Source organism: Arachis stenosperma, chromosome 3, assembly GCF_014773155.1.
Source record: "Arachis stenosperma cultivar V10309 chromosome 3, arast.V10309.gnm1.PFL2, whole genome shotgun sequence".
Classification (NCBI taxonomy): domain Eukaryota; kingdom Viridiplantae; phylum Streptophyta; class Magnoliopsida; order Fabales; family Fabaceae; genus Arachis; species Arachis stenosperma.
In genome coordinates, this window is record NC_080379.1 from 169527684 (window position 1) to 169548316 (window position 20633).

At 35.4% G+C, this 20633-nt stretch overlaps 2 protein-coding genes across 2 annotated transcripts; both read left to right on the forward strand.

Moving 5' to 3' along the window:
* Window positions 1–563: 563 nt before the first annotated feature.
* LOC130969208 (cullin-4-like) lies at window positions 564–7696 on the forward strand. Its single transcript, XM_057894849.1, has 17 exons — window positions 564–1005; window positions 2311–2426; window positions 2538–2884; window positions 3339–3519; window positions 3843–3965; window positions 4042–4329; window positions 4662–4787; window positions 4914–5015; window positions 5142–5195; window positions 5599–5705; window positions 5841–5901; window positions 6000–6131; window positions 6247–6384; window positions 6489–6569; window positions 6765–6845; window positions 7129–7209; window positions 7344–7696. The coding sequence occupies exons 1-17, from the start codon at window positions 678–680 to the stop codon at window positions 7455–7457; spliced, it is 2460 nt and encodes an 819-aa protein (XP_057750832.1). The 5' UTR covers window positions 564–677; the 3' UTR covers window positions 7458–7696.
* A 10348-nt stretch (window positions 7697–18044) lies between these two features.
* On the forward strand, window positions 18045–20351 carry LOC130967293 (uncharacterized). The gene has a single exon (XM_057892108.1). It carries the CDS (start codon window positions 18045–18047, stop codon window positions 20349–20351), a length of 2307 nt encoding a protein of 768 aa, XP_057748091.1.
* Window positions 20352–20633: the final 282 nt, after the last annotated feature.

Genomic DNA, 20633 nt, shown 5'->3' on the forward strand with positions numbered 1-20633 from the left:
GTGTAAAAATAAAGACAACTGGGAGCCTTAAACTTTTAGTCCTGAAAAATTCATTTAAAATTAGTATTTATTAATCAAAATGATGAAATTATCCTATAAAAATAACCAAATTATGATTCAGGTTCACTTTAAAATGTCACAAATCTCCAACTAGTTTAAATAACTGATTACTAGTTAAAATATCACAGTTATTATTTAACAGTAACACTAACACTGATATATTGCAAGCATTAACACTTTTTTTAGGAGTCTCAAGTTTTTTTTGTTCCCTCAAAATACAAGATTGATTTATGTAAGACGAATATAGAGTGGATTATTAATCTTTTTAATATTAATTTCATAATTTTAGGAATATCTATTTCGTCAAATAAATGAGATTTTTTTAAATGTCATGGACTAGTTTTGTTCTCAAGTATTTATACACTATTTTAATAATTTATTGATCGAAATATTTATAAAATATTTATAATTCTTTTTTGCTTAATGTTAACTAAAAAAATTATGTCTAAATATTTGTTAATTAATGATGTCTATGAGTTATGAAAAGGGTTAGGTTTGTAGTTCGTTGTAATGAAAAAGAGGAAGAGGAAGTGTGATCCAGAGAGTGAGAAGCAAAGAAGAGAGAGTTAAAATTAAAGAACGCAAAGTACAATGCTCTCTTGATCACTTTTCATTTCATGTCTCATCCCACTAAGCGCTCTGCCACCGCATCCACTGACGCCTCCTCTTCCTCCGCCGCCGCTGCAGCAACCATGAAGAAGGCCAAGTCGCAGGCCGTTGCATGCTCTCTCGACTCCAAGAACTCCCTCAGTCACCACCATCACCACAATCATCGCCAGCATCCAGACGACGCCCTTTTCGACCCTGCCGCCTCGCCGATGGCGCTTGACGACGATCTCAAGAGTGACGACCAGAATGCGCGCGGCGCCGTCGCTGCAAATCTGTCCCGCAAGAAAGCCACCCCTCCTCAACCCGCCAAGAAGCTCCTCATCAAGCTCCGCAAAGGTTCCATACTCCTCAATTTTTGCCCTTTTTCCTTTTGAGGATTTTGTATAATTCGGGGGTGATGAATGGGTTGTTTTATTTGTGTTAAGGGCCTCACTTTAGTGAATTTCTTAGCTGCTTAGTTAACACTAGGGGTTTGAGTTATGTTAATGGCTTGTTCTTAATACAATTTTTGGGTTAGAAATTGAATCGAAGTTTGTTAATTGGTAATCATCTTATAGAGCAGATATATAAGATTTTGTTCATTGGTTACATTGATAATAAATAAACTTTGAGAAGCAAAACTGGAAGCCAGAGAACTCTTATTCATTTTCAGCGTTGCAGCAATAAGCACAAGTTATAAGCTGAAAGCAAGATGTGTCCATCTGTCTATGCAGGGGAAAACTTTTCATTGCTTGCACGTACTCTATAATGGGTGCTAGCTTTCTCTGTAGTTTTATTGACATTTGCTGTTAACGAGCCAAATGCCTCTTTCCTGTGGCATGTTATATTCAATTTTGATGTAATACTTTTCAAAACACTGTTTGATAGTTCTACTTCTACTTACTGATTCTTTCGATCCTCTTGATAATGATGATAAATCTTGTACAGGGTGGTTTGATTTTGGAAGAATACCAATAAGTTAGCTTTTACTAACCTCCGTTGTTCTCTGCAATATATCCCCACTATGGGCCCATGTGGTGTTGTTGCCAGATGGCAGAAACTATGACAGATTATAAAAGGAAATTCTTAGTTAACCCACTGAATCTTCTTCTTTGATATGGATATCTGTATAATAGCAATATTAAGGGAGACTTGCATACAGAAATTAGTATAAAATCTTGCAAATGTAAAATGAAAAAGATATATGACTGGCCTGACAATTCAACAGGCATGGTCTCACCATTTGCTTCCCTCTACTTACTTCTCTCTTCCTCTCCTTTATATCTCTGTGATTACAAATGATTCTCTCTCCTTTCCACTCCCTTACTACATTCTCATGGCGCCTACTTGAGGTGTTGGTCGTCTAATTTCCTTACCACCCTTCTTAATCACCCCTCAGTAAGTGGTCGCTTGCTAACACAATAATAATTTGTTCAACCTGGTTTTTGTAGGTTCAGATCCAATTAAATCTAGTTTTTATGTAAAAGATACTAATCTGATGTATCTATCAAGTATTAACCACTTCCATCCAGTTCTGTGCCTTGGCCTTCCATCCAATAACTTGACATTGCAAGCTTATTTTCCTTCTTTGACGTATATTCCTGGCTTCAATTCTTTGTATGCATGGAATTAGTAATAATTGTAACTTTTCTTTTTGTAAAGGTAAACCAACGATGCCACCGAATTTTGAGGAGGATACATGGGAAACGGTGAGATCAGCTATTTCAGCCATATTCTTAAAGCAACATCTTTCTTGTGACCTGGAAAAGCTTTATCAGGTAATCATGAAAAAATACTTTTTTTACTCTTTTCGTGACACCTTCGGTATGGCCCTGTGAATATTCATCATTCAATATAAATTCTGGCTAACTAATAATATTTGTTTGTAGGCTGTGAGTGATATGTGTCTTCACAAAATGGGGGCGAATCTTTACCAACGGATTGAAAGGGAGTGTGAAACACACATATCTGCAGCACTGCAGTCTTTAGTCGGCCAAAGCCCAGACTTGGTTGTTTTTCTATCTCTAGTTGAGAGATGTTGGCAGGATCTTTCTGATCAAATGTTGATGATTCGTGGTATAGCCTTGTATTTGGATAGGACATATGTGAAGCAAACTACAAATGTACGGTCACTATGGGACATGGGATTGCAACTTTTCCGCAAACACCTTTCACTATGTCAAGAAGTGGAACACAAAACTGTTACAGGTCTTCTACGTATGATTGAAAGTGAAAGGTCAATCCAATCCTCTATCTGTTTTCAAACGAAGGTTTTATGTTTCTACTCCCATTCCTTTTTTGGAATTGTGTTGTTGATTGTGTGTTGTATGAAATGCATACATTGGGTCTATGTTTTCAAATAGGAATAAATTGATAACGATCAATATCATTCTCCAAGCTAAAATTACTGATTAGAATAACAAAGGTAGGGGGGTAAAGGTTCCCTCCTTCCTTCTTCCTTCACATTTTTTTTCAAAAGTTTGGAAGTAATAAGGGGAACTTTCACTTAAGGAACATTCACCTAACCAAAATATAAGTCCCCATCTCAAATATTATATAAAACACTATTTGAAGTGAAAAATGTAGAACCAACTCTAGCGAATGTCACAAAAGAAAAAATAATATATTCCGTTGAATCCTTCATTTTACTCCATGTCTTACATTTTTCAGTATTATGCATGATTTTCCAGATTAGGTGAAGCAGTTGATAGAACTCTCCTAAACCATCTCTTGAAGATGTTCACTGCTCTGGGAATTTATGCAGAAAGCTTCGAGAAGCCATTCCTTGAATGCACATCTGAATTTTATGCTGCTGAAGGTATGAAATACATGCAGCAATCAGATGCTCCAGATTACTTGAAGCATGTGGAGGTGCTTCTTTTCCCCTAATTTCTTGTATTATTCAGCTTTCATTATTGGCATTTTTCTTTTTTTGGCAGCGGGAAAAAAAAGAGGGGGTGGGGGATTGTTTGGTGGACTACAACTCATTCAACGATGACAAAAAGCACAGGGCTGCAATTACTGATATTTTTGTGTCCTCATTTTTGTAACTATTTGCAAATGGATTTGCCCTGCCCTTTTAGCCTATGTCTGACCATAAAAGTTATCCTTCTTTCCATTTGTCAAACACTCAGATCTTTCACATGTCGACAGTATCTTTATTGTGGTGATATCTTTTGTTCTCATTTCCGCAGACAAGATTGCAAGAGGAACATGAGAGATGTTTGTTGTACTTAGATGCAAGTACTAGGAAGGCGTTGATAGCTACTGCAGAAAAGCAACTTCTTGAACGTCATATACCTGCCATTCTTGACAAGGTTCTGATTATCTGTGCCTGGTGAAGTCTCTCTTTTGTTGGTTTCTGCCTCTATAATTCTATTTCTTTGATTACAGGGTTTTACAATGCTTATGGATGCGAATCGTATTGAAGACCTTCAGAGAATGTACACGCTTTTTTCGAGGGTCAATGCACTTGAGTCATTGCGGCAAGCTCTTAGTTCCTATATCAGGAGAACTGGGCAGGGCATTGTTATGGATGAGGAGAAAGATAAAGATATGGTTTCATCCCTTCTCATATTTAAGGCTTCCCTTGACACAATATGGGAACAAAGCTTTTTCAAGAATGAAGCATTCAGTAACACTATCAAAGATGCATTTGAGCATCTTATCAATATCCGCCAGGTACATGATGAAATATCTCAGTATAGCTTAACCTGATTAGTTTTAGCCCACTTAGTGTTAGAGTCGCTTCAATCATGTGATATAACTTCAAACTTCCATGTTTGCTATGCAAAATTATCTTTGGAATTTCTACCCCATTTGTTTATCAGATTATGCAAGACCCATTCTTGAGCTCATTGAGTTAGAGGGCTTGTCAAAATAGCTAATAGTCCTTTTGTTGTTAACCTGTTTAAGATTTTAGGTCCAGTGATTCTATAACAGTTAAAGTCAGATTCTTTTGTACAGTGTGATTAGCAACCATCTAATGATCCCGTGCTATATTTTGATGACAGAACCGACCTGCAGAATTGATTGCCAAATTTTTGGATGAGAAGCTTCGAGCAGGTAATAAGGGCACTTCTGAAGAGGAACTGGAGGGTACACTTGACAAAGTCCTGGTTTTATTCAGGTTCATTCAGGTATACTCTGTTTCATTGTTGGGGTTACTCCTACTTATACCTGTTGTAACTTCAATTATGGTCCTGGTATCACACACTTTTACTTATCCTTCATGAAACTGGCTGATGGATTCTCTTTTGTTAAAGGGCAAGGATGTATTTGAAGCATTCTATAAGAAAGATCTTGCAAAGAGACTGCTTTTAGGAAAGAGTGCTTCTATTGATGCTGAGAAATCTATGATCTCCAAGGTTGAGAATCTGCCCCCTCCTCTCTCTCTTTTTCATTTATTTTTTTATTTTTATATTTTTGTGATAAATGGGTGGTTCCTTGGAATCAATTTTAATGATATTGAGAATTTCCTTTCATTGATATAGTTGAAGACAGAGTGTGGCAGTCAATTCACAAATAAGCTGGAAGGAATGTTTAAGGTACATGTATCTCTGAATTATTTTATTTTATTATACAAATATGATTCAAATTTTGGCCTCTTAATCTGTACTTCTGTAGCTGTTCTTTCATGTTTTTTGTCACATCCAAGATTGGGTGGCAAAAAATGGATGGCAATCATCAATACTTGCCTGTCTTTGTCTTCTCTTTGGCTTGCCTGTTTACATGGAATTAAACCCGGTGATTAAATATCTAAACAACCAAAAAAGTCACATGGACAAATAATCAATCAATTGTTCTCTTTGTTAAAAGAAACTCTTTTCTTTCTTTGTCTTTTGCTTTTTTTTTTATTCTTTTTTTTTTCTGTTACTGGAAGATGTTATGAATGTGTAAGTGTATTCATTGACACCTTCTCACAGCTATGTTCAAAATTGTTCAATTCAGGACATTGAATTATCAAAAGAAATAAATGAATCCTTCAAACAGTCATCCCAGGCAAGGTCAAAACTTCCATCAGGGATTGAAATGAGTGTTCATGTCTTAACCACTGGGTAAGCATTGTTTCTTCCCTATCATATCTGATCTTGTTTTATCAAAAAAAAAAAAAAAAAATTCCATGATCTTGAATAATTTTCGATGATTTTTTTTTTTGGGAGAACCTTTATTAAATTGTTGGATGATTGCAGGTACTGGCCAACATATCCACCCATGGATGTTAGACTTCCTCATGAATTGAATGTTTACCAGGTTTATCTATGAGTGCTCTTTTGACTGTTGGGCAGTCTTGGTGCTTTTTGAGTGCCTCTCCTGATGTAGATTTTTGCTTTTCTATATTATCGTCTCAGGATATTTTCAAAGAGTTCTATCTAAGCAAATATAGTGGAAGACGTCTGATGTGGCAAAATTCATTAGGTCATTGTGTCTTAAAGGCAGAGTTTCCTAAAGGAAAAAAGGAGCTCGCTGTGTCCTTATTTCAGGTTGGCCTTTTGACAACCATTATTTTAGATGTTATTATTTCCATTGCTTGTGCAGTCTATCTTGTATTTTGTACATTTCCATTATTTATTAATTCTCCATGATTGGCTGTGTCAGACTGTTGTTCTAATGCTATTCAATGACGCCGAGAAACTAAGTTTTCAAGATATTAAAGATGCTACTAGCATTGAGGATAAGGAACTGAGAAGGACTCTGCAATCACTTGCATGTGGAAAAGTTCGAGTCCTACAAAAGGCGAGTTTGCAATTATTTGCAGAGTTTCCAACTTTCCATTATGTTTAATTTGATCTATCAGATCTCTTTTGGATTTCCTAATTCCCTTAATGAACGCATTGCAGATTCCCAAGGGTAGAGACGTCGAGGATGATGACTCATTTGTTTTCAATGACACGTTTATGGCTCCTCTTTACCGTATAAAGGTGCCACCCTATTGCTTATAAAAAATAGGGATCAGATCCGATGATTCTATTCCGTGGTCATGTGTTTTCATTCTGCCAGAGTTTCAGCCTATTGATGAATGCTTGATAGGAAGTTTTTAGTGATCTAGCTAACTATTACATGGTTCTTTTTTCACACTACAAATTACAAACTAATTTTAATGTTATGGGGTGCAGGTGAATGCAATTCAGCTGAAGGAGACAGTCGAGGAGAACACAAGCACCACCGAGAGAGTTTTCCAAGACCGTCAATATCAGGTTTATTTTCTTTCTATCCATGCCTTTTCCCACTTGAGCTGATGCACTACTTTGGCTTCTCATGGAAGTTAAATATTTGGTGCACTGGTATCTTCAATCGGATATGTTTGGGGCACTACTAAATGCCTTTTGAAACCCGTGAGAATCCAAGTTTCATGTTTAAGTCATTAGGATCATTCATGCATTGACATCTACACTTTATACAACACCTGTTAAGTCTGTTATGCTCCATCATCTGTAGTAAACATATTTACATTCGTGACAACGACATGGTTCATTGCAGGTTGATGCTGCTATTGTGAGGATAATGAAGACTAGAAAAGTGCTTAGTCACACCCTTCTTATCACTGAACTCTTCCAACAGGTAAAACTAATGGTTCATTTATCAACTAAAACGGTATATATGTCTATCAAAATGCCCCGTTTGCTTTTGTTGTGCGATTAAATACAAATGACCACTTCTGATTGAGACTGCTAACTAATTTTTTTCTGAAACAGCTCAAATTCCCAATAAAACCAGCTGATTTGAAGAAAAGGATAGAAAGCCTTATAGATAGGGAGTATCTAGAGAGAGATAAGAACAACCCACAAATATACAATTACCTTGCTTAAATTAGTATGCTTCTGACTTCACATTATAGAATTTTCTTGAATTTTCTTTTGTAAATGACAATCATGGGAAAGACTTCACTGAGTCCCTCAGTCATATATGTATAGTATACTATGCTGGATTCTCCCTCCAACCTCAACCCCCTCTCTTTTTCACTTTATCTACAATCGTACTGTAATTATAAACCCTTTTTTATTTTGCCTCTTGAAGTTTTCTCTATATCAATAGTTACTCATCTTAACTACTTTCTGTGTAACGCGGTAAGAATCATCTATACCACATACTCGCATTGTAATTTATAATATTTCTTTACAGCCTTCTATAGCATGGTATTCTGTGACCCTTTTGCTATTAGCAAATTTCTGTTTATTGGTGCGAATTGTAAAAGGTAAAAGTAAATAAAATGTTAAACATGTTTGAATAATCGAATGCCTTCAAAATCTAGTTAATAGTTCATAATTAAACTGATTTTTTCCCCCAACGCACTTTCACAATATTTAATTCAGGCACAGGTAAGTTTCTGAAAGTTCATATTTGAAGTAATTTGTAATCTATATATATGAAAGAGTTGGTGTATAAATTCCTTTAAAATTTTATTATATATAATTTATAAAAAAATATTTTGTTAATTCAAAATTAAATTTATTATCTCTTTTATTTTAATATATATACATACTATTTCTCAAATTTGTTATTATTATTCAATTAATTTATAATATAAATGCCTGAATGGTGAGATTATTAATACACTGGTGAAAATTAAAATAACATTTTTTTTGTTGAGAATTGGCTTAACGAGGTTGCTCAAAGTTACTACGCAGAAAAGTAAATGCCCTATTGATCACTTTGTGTATGTAATAATTTATTAGCTATTTTGTATATATAATAATTTATTGTTCAACCATAAATATTTAAATAGAATTTCAAGTAGGTTGGGGGATATAAAGGAAACCCTTAAAAAACATAAAGGCTTTATGATAAAAATTAAAAACAGAAGAAAAGGCCCGGAGTCAAAAGAGAAAAGGATCAATAAGCCGATGGGCGAAATTCTATTGGGTAAAATGTTAAAGTACGTACATGGCCCATGACTAAAAAAACACACGTACATGCCCTTGAAAAAAAAAGGAGGTACATGCATTCTCACGCAAATAATTAACCTGTATTAACCAACCCACTTAAATAAGTGTTGATGTTTAAATCCTGCTTTGTATATGTCGTAATTCAGATCTTTAAATGTAATTTAGATCCATAACGAATTAGTCATTGTCTAGCCCGAATATTAATAAAAGTTAAAATTTTTAATTTAAATGCATCACTTTAAATCTCATAGAAAGTAGAAACACTCGAATTTGTCCTCTTATCCATCCACTCTAAATCAATTTGTTTATTTATTTTTTAGATCGTTGAAAGGAAACTCAACTTGTTCCACTAAATCAAGTTGTAGAAATTATACATCCCAAAGAAGTAGCCGCATGTATAATAATAAGTTCTGCCGAAGACTATACTCTATTTCTCTCAAATAATGAAAGACCATGCTCTTCCAATACTTCTTCTGACAGTTAGCTCAGTCGCAGTCATGACTCATTCACAATGGAAACTAAAGTTGGTAGCCTTTTCATTATGTTGGTGTCGTTTTCATTTTCTTTTTGGATGCCGTTCAAAAGAGAAAACCAAAAGCTGAACATTATTTTGTTTTTAACTGTTCTACGTCTAAGTTGGAATCTAAGTTCGAATTCCACTAGGGAATGAGAATGACCATACATGTAATGTAACGCAGCATGTGTATGTATGTATGTATGTATCATGTGTGTAAACTTTCTCAATGCTATACTAGTTGACTTTATTTTTGCCACCACATGCTTGACTAGTGTAGCAGTGCTATGTTAACAAATTTGAATACATTATTATATAAATTTCATAACTTCATTCTCCGTGGGTACTATATAGACGTAATAATATATAATGTTAATTAGTTACCCAAAAAATATAATAACTAAAATATATTATGTATGTGCATACCAAAATCAACTACATCTATATCTAAAGACATATGTCATTTAAATTATTTTTAATGTATATTTTGTATTTTTATATATATTATACAATAATAATAATTAATTTTGATGTACATCTGACATGGTTAAATTTTAATTTAGAGTAAAATATTATTTTTGTCTCTAACGTTTGAAATAAGTCTTAAAGTTGTTTGAAATAAGTCTTAAAGTTGTCTGTAACATTTAAACCCTCATATTTATGTTCCTAATGTTTAAAAATTGATTCAATGTTATCCTACCGTCATCAACACTAACAAAACTGCCTACGTGGACAATAAACGTTGCTAACCTCAAACGTGTGTATTGACACGTATGTCCCTTCGCGCCTAATGTTTCTTTTAGCATACAAAACAGTCTCATTCAGATGAGAGAAGAAAAAACGTAACACTTTATCTTTCACACTCTCTGAACCCTACCACTTTTTTTTTCCTTTCTTCTTCGAGCTTGATCACAGTGAAAGACAACAGATTGAAGGTAGTTTGGGTTTCGATTTTCGCTGCGAAGGAGAGGATGGCTCCATCTTGGTCTTCACAAGTGTTGAAACGGCACAGAGTGAAAAGGTACGTAGAATCTATGTTTGATCTTCGTTTCAAGTGAATAGTTCATGCAAGTAAATCTGTTAATGCATAGGATTTTCGTGATTGCAATGTTGTCATTGTTAGGATTTGGGGTTCTTGATGGTAGCAGAATTTTTTTATTTACACTTTTTCCATAAATATTTAATACCTTTTTTTTTATAATGTTTGAAACTTGTAATAGGAAAAGTAACGGAAGAGATGTGTCATTTTAGTGTAAAAATTTATCATCAAGGTAGGTTTTGACTTGAAGGAGGGCTTCTTAGGTATTTGGGTGGGAAGACTTCCATTATAGACTACTATGATGAGGATGAATGGAGTTTGATTGAGGTATATAAAATAGTGAGTAGATAGTGCTATGTGAAGAAGGATATCATTGCCATGTGGTATAAATCTGTGAATGCTGGGACAGAAGAAGGATTGACGATGCTGAAAAATGACAAGGATGCAATGGATATAGCAAAAATTAGGGTGAAGGATGATATGGTTGAATTTTATGTTGTTCACAAGACAAGTGAAGTGGAAGAAGATGCAGAAAATGTGCGACTGGGTCAAATTACTGGTCCTGTAAAAATAGGTGATAAAGCTGGACCTGCCCCAATTGTTGTGTATAAAGACCATGGTGTTGGACTTGGAACTAAGCATACAACTCTTGGGCCAACTGAAATAGAAGAAGTTGGGTCCATGAGTGAAGGATCATGTGAGGAAGTGAAGGGGACTGATGCTGCTGAAGAAGAAGAGGAGGGGAGTGAGACCTTTGATGATGATGACTATGAACCTAGGGGGAGTGAAAGTTCATGGAGTTCTGATTCAAGTGATGGTTATGCATTAGACCATAGTGTTGAAAGTCTTGACTTTAGTGGTAGTGATAATGACAGAAAGGGGGTGAAGGTTTAATTAATGTGAATATCATAGGAGAGGGAGAAGAGGAATCTGTACTTAGTCAGACCCAAACTCAATCTTCACAACTAACTGCACCAACTCATGGAAAGGAAAAAATTGTGGGAGAATTTGATGATGAGGATGAAGGTTATAACAGTGAGAATTTTCTAGATATTCGATTAAGTGATGATGAGGATGGCATGTTGAGAAAGAGGTATCCAATTCACAAGAATTTGAAGAACATGAGTTAATACAAATGGGAGGTGAAAACTTTGTATGTGTCAAGATAGAAGTTCAAGGACTGTGTCACTGCATATATTATTAGTAGTGGGAGGGGTCTAGCATTTTCAAAGGTGGATCTTAAGAGGGTTAAAGTGGAATGTATGGAGGGTTGTAATTGGTATGCATATTGTGGAAAGATGAAGTATGGACAAAGTTGACAGTTGAAGAGTTGTCACAACAAGCAAAATTGCTCTAGAAAATTGAAGATTGGAATCATGCATGTAAAATGGCTGAGTAAAGTTTTTTCGAGAAAAATTGCTGAGAACCCAAAAATTAAATTAACTACACTAATGAGGAAAGCATATACTAAGTGGAATGCGGAGCTGTCCAAATCTAAGGCTGTCATAGTGAGGCAATTTGCTCTTGATGAGTTGCAGGGGACTTACATAGAGCAATATAGAAGGTTGTATGATTATTGTCATGAGTTGCTTAAGACAAATCTGAGATCATCAGTACATTTGCAAGTCCAGAGACCACCTGAGTTTGCATCTGAAAGACCAATGCCAGGGATAGGTTTAAGACCTAAGTTTGAGAGGATCTATATCTGTTTGGATGCCTGTAAGAGAAGTTTCATGGTGTGTAGGCCCATAGGTTGTTTCTTGAAAACACTATATGGAGGATGGCTTCTCACAACAATGGGTTGGGACCCTAATGATCAAATCTTGTCGATCATATATGCAGTTGTCGAGGCTAAAACCAAGGACTCTTGATGTATGCACATCAAAGTTTCTATTTCAAAAACATTGATGTTCACTTTTTTAATCAAAAATAGGGTTTAGTACCAACTTTTGAAGAGCTTCTGCCTGGGGTGAACTATAGATTTTGTGTCAGACATTTATATGCAAATTTCAAGAAGAGATTTGTAAGACTCCAACTAAAACTAATGATGTGAAATGCTACGAAAGCTACTTATATTCAAGAATGGAAAAGGAGGATGCCCGAGATATAGAAGGTTGATCAAGGGGCATACAACTATCTAATGGAGATTCCAACAAAATATTGGTATCGTCACAGGTTTGTAGCTAGACCTAGGTGTGACACTTTAGAAAATAATATGTGTGAAGTTTTTAATTCTGTTCTGGTTGAGGCTAGGGAGAAGCCAGTGTCTATGCTAGAAGATATTAGGATATACATAATAAAATATTGGGCTGACAATAGGGACAGGATAGTGGGTTACAACAGAGATGTGTTATCCCAAATCAGAATTAAGGTAGAAAAACAGGCAGAACAAAGTGATAATTGGATGAGTGTGTATGCTGGACATGATAGATATGAGACAGTTAGCATCCAGAGAGAGAAGAAAAATTTGTGGTTGATCTTAGATATCACAAGTGTTCATGCAGAAAGTTTCAACTACTAGAAATTTCTTGTGCTCATGCAATGACTTGTATCAGAAAAATATGTTTCAATGTTGATAGCTATGTTACTGACTACTACAAAAAAAAATTGCATACATCTCATGCTACCAACACGTTGTCTTCCATATAAATGGACCCAACCTTTGGGAAAGAACTCAATATGATGATGTGTTGCCACCTATTTAACAAAAAACCTATAGGGAGACCTAAAAAGAAGAGGGCACAAACTGCTGATGACCAACCTACTAGATTTGGACTATTTCGTGAAGGACAACAACAAAAGTGTTTCTATTGTTTTGGGTCTGGTCATAACAGATGAACTTGCCCAAAGAAACGCAAAGTCACTCCAAACTCTGTTGTAAGCGACTGTTATTAATTATTGGTTATATTCCTTAGTTTTCTGTTTGTGCCTCATTGGATTCTACACTATACGATTCATGCACAGGTTAAAAATGGTGCTGCTTCAACTTCAAAGCGGAGATCATGGAGATGTGTCACAACAAGTCCAAGACTTTCTGCCAAAACTAGTAAGAGATCTGAGCAAGACAGTGAAAAGCAAAAGGGAAATAACAAAAGACCAACCTCACACCTAAAGAGAAAGCCAGCTGTCAGTACCCAGCAATCACAAACTGATTCAAAAACTATGCCAAGGGTGCTACCAAGCCTAGGCCAATCAAGAGTGTCACTCTGTCCCAGCTCAAGTTTATGACAAAAACTCCTCCAAGAGCATGAAAAAATATGGAGTGATCCAATATTTTGATGCATTTTGTTTTTTGTGATAGTAACAAATTATGTTTGTTAATTTAAATTTTTTTTTGTGTGATGTTGCTACTTCGAAAATAATGTTTAGCATCTTAGCTGATTTATTTTTGGAGTTATTAAACTCAAATTATCATATCTAATTATCTATATTTGTTAAGTTGTGAACTATTGCAACATTAAGCCTAATGTTCAAGTTAATACTTTATGCAATTTCATGATCACTATTTCAGTTAATTACATTTGCAGATATAGTTATTATACTAATATACCACAATAATATAAATTGAAGACATGATTGGTTGTTAACAATGAATTTTATTCACAATCATTCAATCCAGAAACTATACTTGATCCAGACTAATTCCTACAATTACAACCAAAATACAGATAATATATTGCAACCACATCATACTAGTTCCTATGTTATTTAGTTTCATTGCAAAGAAAACTTCCCATTTCTTGTTGATGTGATCCTTTTGCATAGCAATATTATAACAGATATCCATCTAATCAGAACAATTGTTACTGCCAATACAAATATCCTTTCTACTATTATCAATTTAACCTTCAAGGTTGTGACTTTTTTTTTTCAATTTTACAATTTGTGGCTCTTTCTTTGACTTTGTCCACACAAAGTATCCACACTTTTCTCCAATTTAGGCCAAAAACAAAAGAAAAAAATCCAATTAGATAAACAAATATTAACAAGTTATAACTATCATCACAAAAATTACATTTTTTATTTGCCCCATAGTTAATACAGTCCCAAAACTTCTGTCCTGAATTTTCTGCCGTTGACAAAGTCACAAGCACTGGCCTCTCCTCACAATAACAAGTTGTTCTTCGTCGATGGACTTGACTGCTATTTCGACCCAAAACACTATTGCTACGCGTTGCCTGAAGGCCCTGTAAAGCCATGGAATCAGCAACGAAAGCAAGAGAAAAGACAATTTTAAAAAGATAAAATTACAAAATAAGAAGATATTTTATAAATTAAGATTTTTAAAGTTATTTTAATTAAAATTTGTTTTTATTTATTTATTTTATTTAATTTTCACTAACGGTCATTGGGATATGGTTGTCACAGTTAACGTTCATGTAAAGTTTTCCATTAATGTAGATGTGGTAGGATAACATTAAATTAATTTTTAAACGTTTGAAGACATAAATAAAAAAATTTAAATATTAAAAATAATTTTAAGACTTACTTTAAATATTAAGAACAAAAATAATACTTTACTCTTTAATTTATTAGCGCATTCTAAAAAATTATCTTTGTGTGGAAGCAATCAAAAGTAGAAAGTGAGTTTGCACCAAACCTCTTTAAATTATCATCTCTTCTGAAAATATTACTCCTGAAATGTAGGAGACTTAATGCATAACGTCATTTCGAGTTGCATTGGTTTATATAGTTCTATATTAGCATCATACCATTTTTTTTCTTGTGTTTGGTTTAGCTTTCACGCAAACTACATTTAGCTAAAGAAGACATATGTTACCGCTAAGACTCAATTATAATGAATTATTTTCTCGTTCGTATGGGTAAAACCAATAGTTAATATTTAATTTGGTCCCGAATTTATACATAAATTTTAATTTAAATTTTAAAATTTTAATAATTTTTATTTAGTTTTTAAATTTTACAAACCTAATTTATATTAGTTATTAAAATAATTTTTGGCACAAATTATTAAAGGAGGGCTGATATAAATAGTTAGATACCATATTAAAATTTGTAAAATAATACCATTTTAATTTTGGTTCTCAAATAGTTCAAAAATGATATCAAATCACTTGTTTTGAGAGAAAAAATTTTAAAAAATACTATTTATAATATTATTTTTAGGCTATTTAAATACGAAAATAAAAACAAAATCGTTTTACAGAGTTTAACGTGATATTTAACTATATATCTATTAGCGTTCCTTAATATCTATACATTGAAAATTATTTAAAAAATTAATATAAATTGCATTTGTAAAATTTAAAAATTAAATAAAAATAAGTAAAATTTTAAATTTAGGTTTGCGTGTAAATTTAAAGACCATATTAATAAGACTACTTGACAAATGCTTATCTCTAATATCAATAATCATGATTCATGACAAGACTACTTGACTCTTCGGCCAGAATTCACGAATCCTATTGGTAGGATGTGGTTCCAACTTCCATTAAGCCCAAAAGTTAAATATTAAGCTAAGGTTTCTCATATTCTCAATCCAAATGAGATTTATTTTTAATGCACTTTCTTATGATTGCAGTTAATAAACATTTGGAATAATGTGAAAATGTGTAGGGTTGAATAATATATCTGGATAGCTTAATTACATACCATATAATAAATAAATAAAATTAATTTGTCTAACTTAGCCCTAAAACTTAAATTAGCTTATGAAGGGAGAGAAATATTCAAATTTATATAGGAACTGAGAATCACATAGCCGAAACGACCAATCTTGAAGGTTGGGTGGGTTGACGATAACTTGATGAGCCAAATTGACTGCTATACCATAAACGCATTTTGTGGATGTATACATGACATGGTAGTGAGATAAAAAATATTTTCCCCCGATAAGTTCAAATTTAACCAATCATATTTAAAGTTAGACCCATCAAATCGGGGAATTGAGACATGAAGCACTTTGGACGCTGACATGGTACTAAGATTTTTTATTTTTATAAATTAAATAAATATAATAATTACTAAAATAAATTAGTTATTATATTTATAATAAATTAGTTAGTATATTTATTATATTTTTTAAATAATTTATTTTGGTAATTATTACATTTATTTAATTTATAAAAATAAAAAATCCCATGGTACTAGCTAGTCAGGATATTATTTTTTACCAAATATAGAAAATTCAAATCCGTAACTTGTTAATTGAGTATGAAGAGACTATGCCATTTGAACTATTACTCATTGGCTAGCCAGGATATTATTACAAAGAGAAACAATGTTTTTATTATTTTTTTACTTTAGTTAATATCTGTTGTAAAAGTATATGTTAAGGTTAGTGTTAATAAAAAATTTTAAATTTTTATTTTAATAACTGCACAAACTAAGGAGAAATGTTATAGAGTTAGTATGTTTTGTGATTTGTAATTATTAATTAGTCATTATTATTAGTGTTTTTAGTGGTGTGAAATTATATCTAACAGTGTGTCAGTGTGAGATTATTCATTTTTCTTTTACTAGTTAAATATTGATAAAATTTTAATAAAAATGCTGTTTTTTAGACTTTCTCCAAACTAAATATATATATTTTTATAATTTTTAATTGATAATTTAATATGTAATCTAATATTAAATAAACCTTTGTTTTTTTTATATTTTTTAATAGTATAAAAATTAATTTTCCATCTTTTATTTTTTTATCTATCGCACTTAATAAAAAAGTGGTGGCTTTGTACTGCACAGGCACAAATCAAAAACCCCAGAATTTCCTCCTTTAATTTATCCTCCAAATGACTCTCGTGCTCAATTAGAACTGCAATTACATATAGTATATATCACACGTTAATTAATTTGTTCTTTTTACATATTCATCATATCAAAAGTTCATGCATGCCGCATAGTTAGAGCCAAATAAAGTCACATTTTTCTGCTTTCAAATTTTGGCCAAATTGAACTCATATACGTTAAGATTTCCTGTTGCATTAGAAATATTGTTAAATGACTCAGATTTCTGATTAAAGGCTTGCGTCTTCTTGTAAAATATACTAAAGTTAGGTTTAGTCTCATTAATGTGGACTCTTCAAAGATAGTTTTCTATAAAAATTGTAATACTCAATGTTTGGTAAACTAATTAAAAATAATTTTCAATAAATACTAATAAACAGTAATGGTATTTAATAAAATAATTTTTAAAATTTAAAATGACCGTAATAAACGTAAATTTAGAATGGAGTATTTCAATCGTAAATAAAATTTGATATCAATAATTTAATTAAACATAAATTTGAATATTTATTAATATATAAAATTATATTAATTTTTTTAAGGGTAAAAAACCATTATAAGCCAATGCCATCTCAAATTGACGTATATAAGCCAAACTGAAAATCGTTTCAGTAATGCGCAAGATCTTGTATTTATATAATTCGAACCGATATGGTTCGAACTGCATATGAGAGTAATTCGAACCAGGGCAGTTCGAATTACCAGTTGAATTTTCTTCATAAATCGAACCAGGTAGGTTCGAACCTTGACTGCACGTAATTCGAACCAGGGAGGTTCGAATTATAGAGAGAGGGTCCGGCCAACGTATTTCGAACCAGGCTAGTTCGAATTAAACAAAACATAAATCAAACCGGGCCGGTTCGAATTAGTGGGACTCAGTGGTCTATAAAACCGGTCTAAACGTGAGTTGGTTCTGAGTAGAGGGAGTAAGATGGCTAGTGAGGAGAGTTTTGTTGTTTTGGTTCACCACAGAGGATCCATTAAGAGGAAAACTCGTTTCGGAGTGAAGTTCACAGATAAAGATCCTCTCTGTATTGTCGTAACTCCTCGGACGAGCTATGACGACCTTGTTAGATCTGTACTGATGAAGCTCGGTCTGGAAGATGCGAAGCGGGTGAAGAAGTTTTTCTATCGCATTCCAGTCACGGTGCTCCAGGATTCCGTGAAGTATGATTGTTTCACGATCAGTAGTGATGAGGACTTGTAGGTAATGTTTCTTTGTCGGCGGCAGTTTCCGGAGGTCAGGACCCCAGAGTTGTTGGCAAAGCTGGTTGATGTGGTATCCAGCTCAGGGGGTTCAAACCGGAATACCACCACTTTAGCCACACAAGCCGGTTCTAGTTCCCGGCCTGCCGTTGCTTCTTCCTCCGTCCCTGTCTACCAGCCGGTGGTCCAAGCTGTCGCCTCCCCGTCTTTTGCTGTTGATCTCAATGGCAGCGTTGGTGAAGATGTACGTTCAAGGGAAAATCTGCCGGACGATTTACTCGGCGTTGCACCGCTTGGCGTTGGAGACGGAGTGTTGGGTGATGCAGATGAGGATGACGTCGAGCCGGATATGATTGACGATGACAGCGGCGATGATATTGGAGCGACTGAGCCTGCATTGGCGGCGGGTGGTTCTAGCACTGGCACACAGCAGTATCCACCACATTTTTCCTCTTTGGACTTGGATGCCATGAGGCAGGAGGGGGTTTCTGGGCACTCTGTTGGATTCGGAGCTAGAGATGCGGAAGGGACTGCTGGTCTGACAGAGTTCCAGGTTGGTCAGCAATTTCAAGATAAAGATGAGGCCCTTCTAAGTGTGAAGACTTACAGCATCCGGCGAGGGGTACAGTACAAGGTAGTGGAGTCCGATCATCGCCGGTATATGGGCAAGTGTTCCGAGTTTGGGAATGGGTGCACATGGTTGATTCGGCTGAGTCTGCGGAAGCGCAAGGGCATTTGGGAGGTCAAACGGTACAATGGACCTCACACTTGCCTGGCCACATCCATCTCGAGTGACCACAGGAGTTTGGATTATCATGTGATTTCGGAGTTCAATATGCCAATGGTTAGGGCTGATGCATCCGTCAGCATAAAGGTGCTCCTGAACGCCACCGCAGCACACTTTGTGTTTAGGCCGACTTACAGGAGGGTCTGGATGGCAAAGCAGAAGGCTATTGCCCTCATCTACGGTGATTGGGATGAGTCATACAACGAGATACCTAGGTGGGTGTTGGGTGTCCAGCTGACGATGCCTGGTACTGTTGCAGTCCTAAGGACGAGCCCCGTTCGAGTTGGAGGACAGGTGGACGAGTCTCAAGCGTATTTTCATAGACTTTTCTGGACTTTTCCACCTTGCATCGAGGCATTCCGCCATTGCAAGTACGGGGGAACGTTGCTCATCACAATTGCACAGGACGGGAACTCCAACATTCTACCTGTTGCATTCGCACTAGTAGAGGGTGAGAATGCTGAGTCCTGGACATTCTTTCTCTCCCACCTTCGTCAGCACGTGACACCGCAGCCGGGTCTGCTGGTTATGTCGGACAGGCATAACGGCATCAAGGCTGCGCTAGAGGCTCCTGATGGAGGTTGGTTACCTCCATCTGCATACCGCGCATTCTGCATTCGACACGTAGCTGCTAATTTTGCCCTAACCTTCAAGGGCAAAGATGCACGGAGGCTTCTTGTGAATGCGGCGTATGCCAAGACCGAGGTTGAGTTTGATTACTGGTTTGATATACTGCGGTCTGAAGACCCGGCGATGTGTGAGTGGGCGAACCGGATTGATTATTCATTGTGGACTCAGCATCGTGATGAGGGTCGGAGATTCGGTCACATGACGACGAATATCTCGGAATGTGTGAACTCAATCCTGAAGGGTGTCAGAAACCTACCGGTATCCTCACTAGTGAAGGCAACATATGGAAGGCTTGCCGAACTATTTGTTCGCAAGGGGAGAGAGGCTGAGGCACAGATGGGAACCGGACAACAATTCAGTCAACACTTGGTAAAGTGTATTGAGGCAAACCTGAAGACGGCGAGGTGCTTCACGGTGACTTTGTATGACAGGGATAATTCCGAGTTCACCGTGGCAGAAACCACTCCGACTGGTTCCTTCTCATTGGGTAGCTACAGAGTATCGCTTGCCTCTCGGACATGTGACTGCGGCTACTTCCAGGCGCTTCATTTTCCCTGTCAGCACGTGCTTGCATGTTGTGCCTACTCACGGGTAAACTGGACTACTTATGTTCACAGCGTGTACCAAATTAGTTCGGTCTTCAGTGTGTATCGGATGGGATTTACCCCTCCCATTCCAGAGGGATTCTGGCCACCATACGACGGGCCTACTGTCATACTGGACCCTGACAAGAGACGTGCGAGAGAGGGTCGTCCGAAGTCCACCAGGATACGAACAAATATGGACGAGGCAGATCCGAACCGTCCAAAGAGATGTGGTCTTTGTCGCCAACCCGGACACACACGACGGAGTTGCCCACAGCTTGCTGGATCGTCCCACACTGGGGGCCCTTAGTAGCCATGTTATTAGCGGTAGTACTTATTTTAGTTAAGTTTTAATGTTGATTTTTCTAATATAATGTACTGTCCATGTTGCGTTAAGTAATGAATATGTTATGTTTCACTTTCAGTCTTATGAATAGTCCCCTAAATGCAAAATTTAATAAATAAATGTATGTAACAGACTGTACAATGGTGCGATGACGAAAAAAATATCACTAATAACAACTGCTAAACATCATTTTTCAAAGTACATATCAATCAACAAACAACAAAGGAAAACATCTCTAAAATACAT

Excerpts from the sequence above, each read along its gene's own strand:
- LOC130969208 (XM_057894849.1), top strand. The coding sequence starts at position 678 with ATGTCTCATCCCACTAAGCGCTCTGCCACCGCATCCACTGACGCCTCC. Across the intron at positions 1,006-2,310 it reads CCTCATCAAGCTCCGCAAAG|GTAAACCAACGATGCCACCG; the intron begins GTTCCATACTCC and ends CTTTTTGTAAAG. Across the intron at positions 5,706-5,840 it reads GTTCATGTCTTAACCACTGG|GTACTGGCCAACATATCCAC; the intron begins GTAAGCATTGTT and ends GGATGATTGCAG.
- LOC130967293 (XM_057892108.1), top strand. The coding sequence starts at position 18,045 with ATGTTTCTTTGTCGGCGGCAGTTTCCGGAGGTCAGGACCCCAGAGTTG.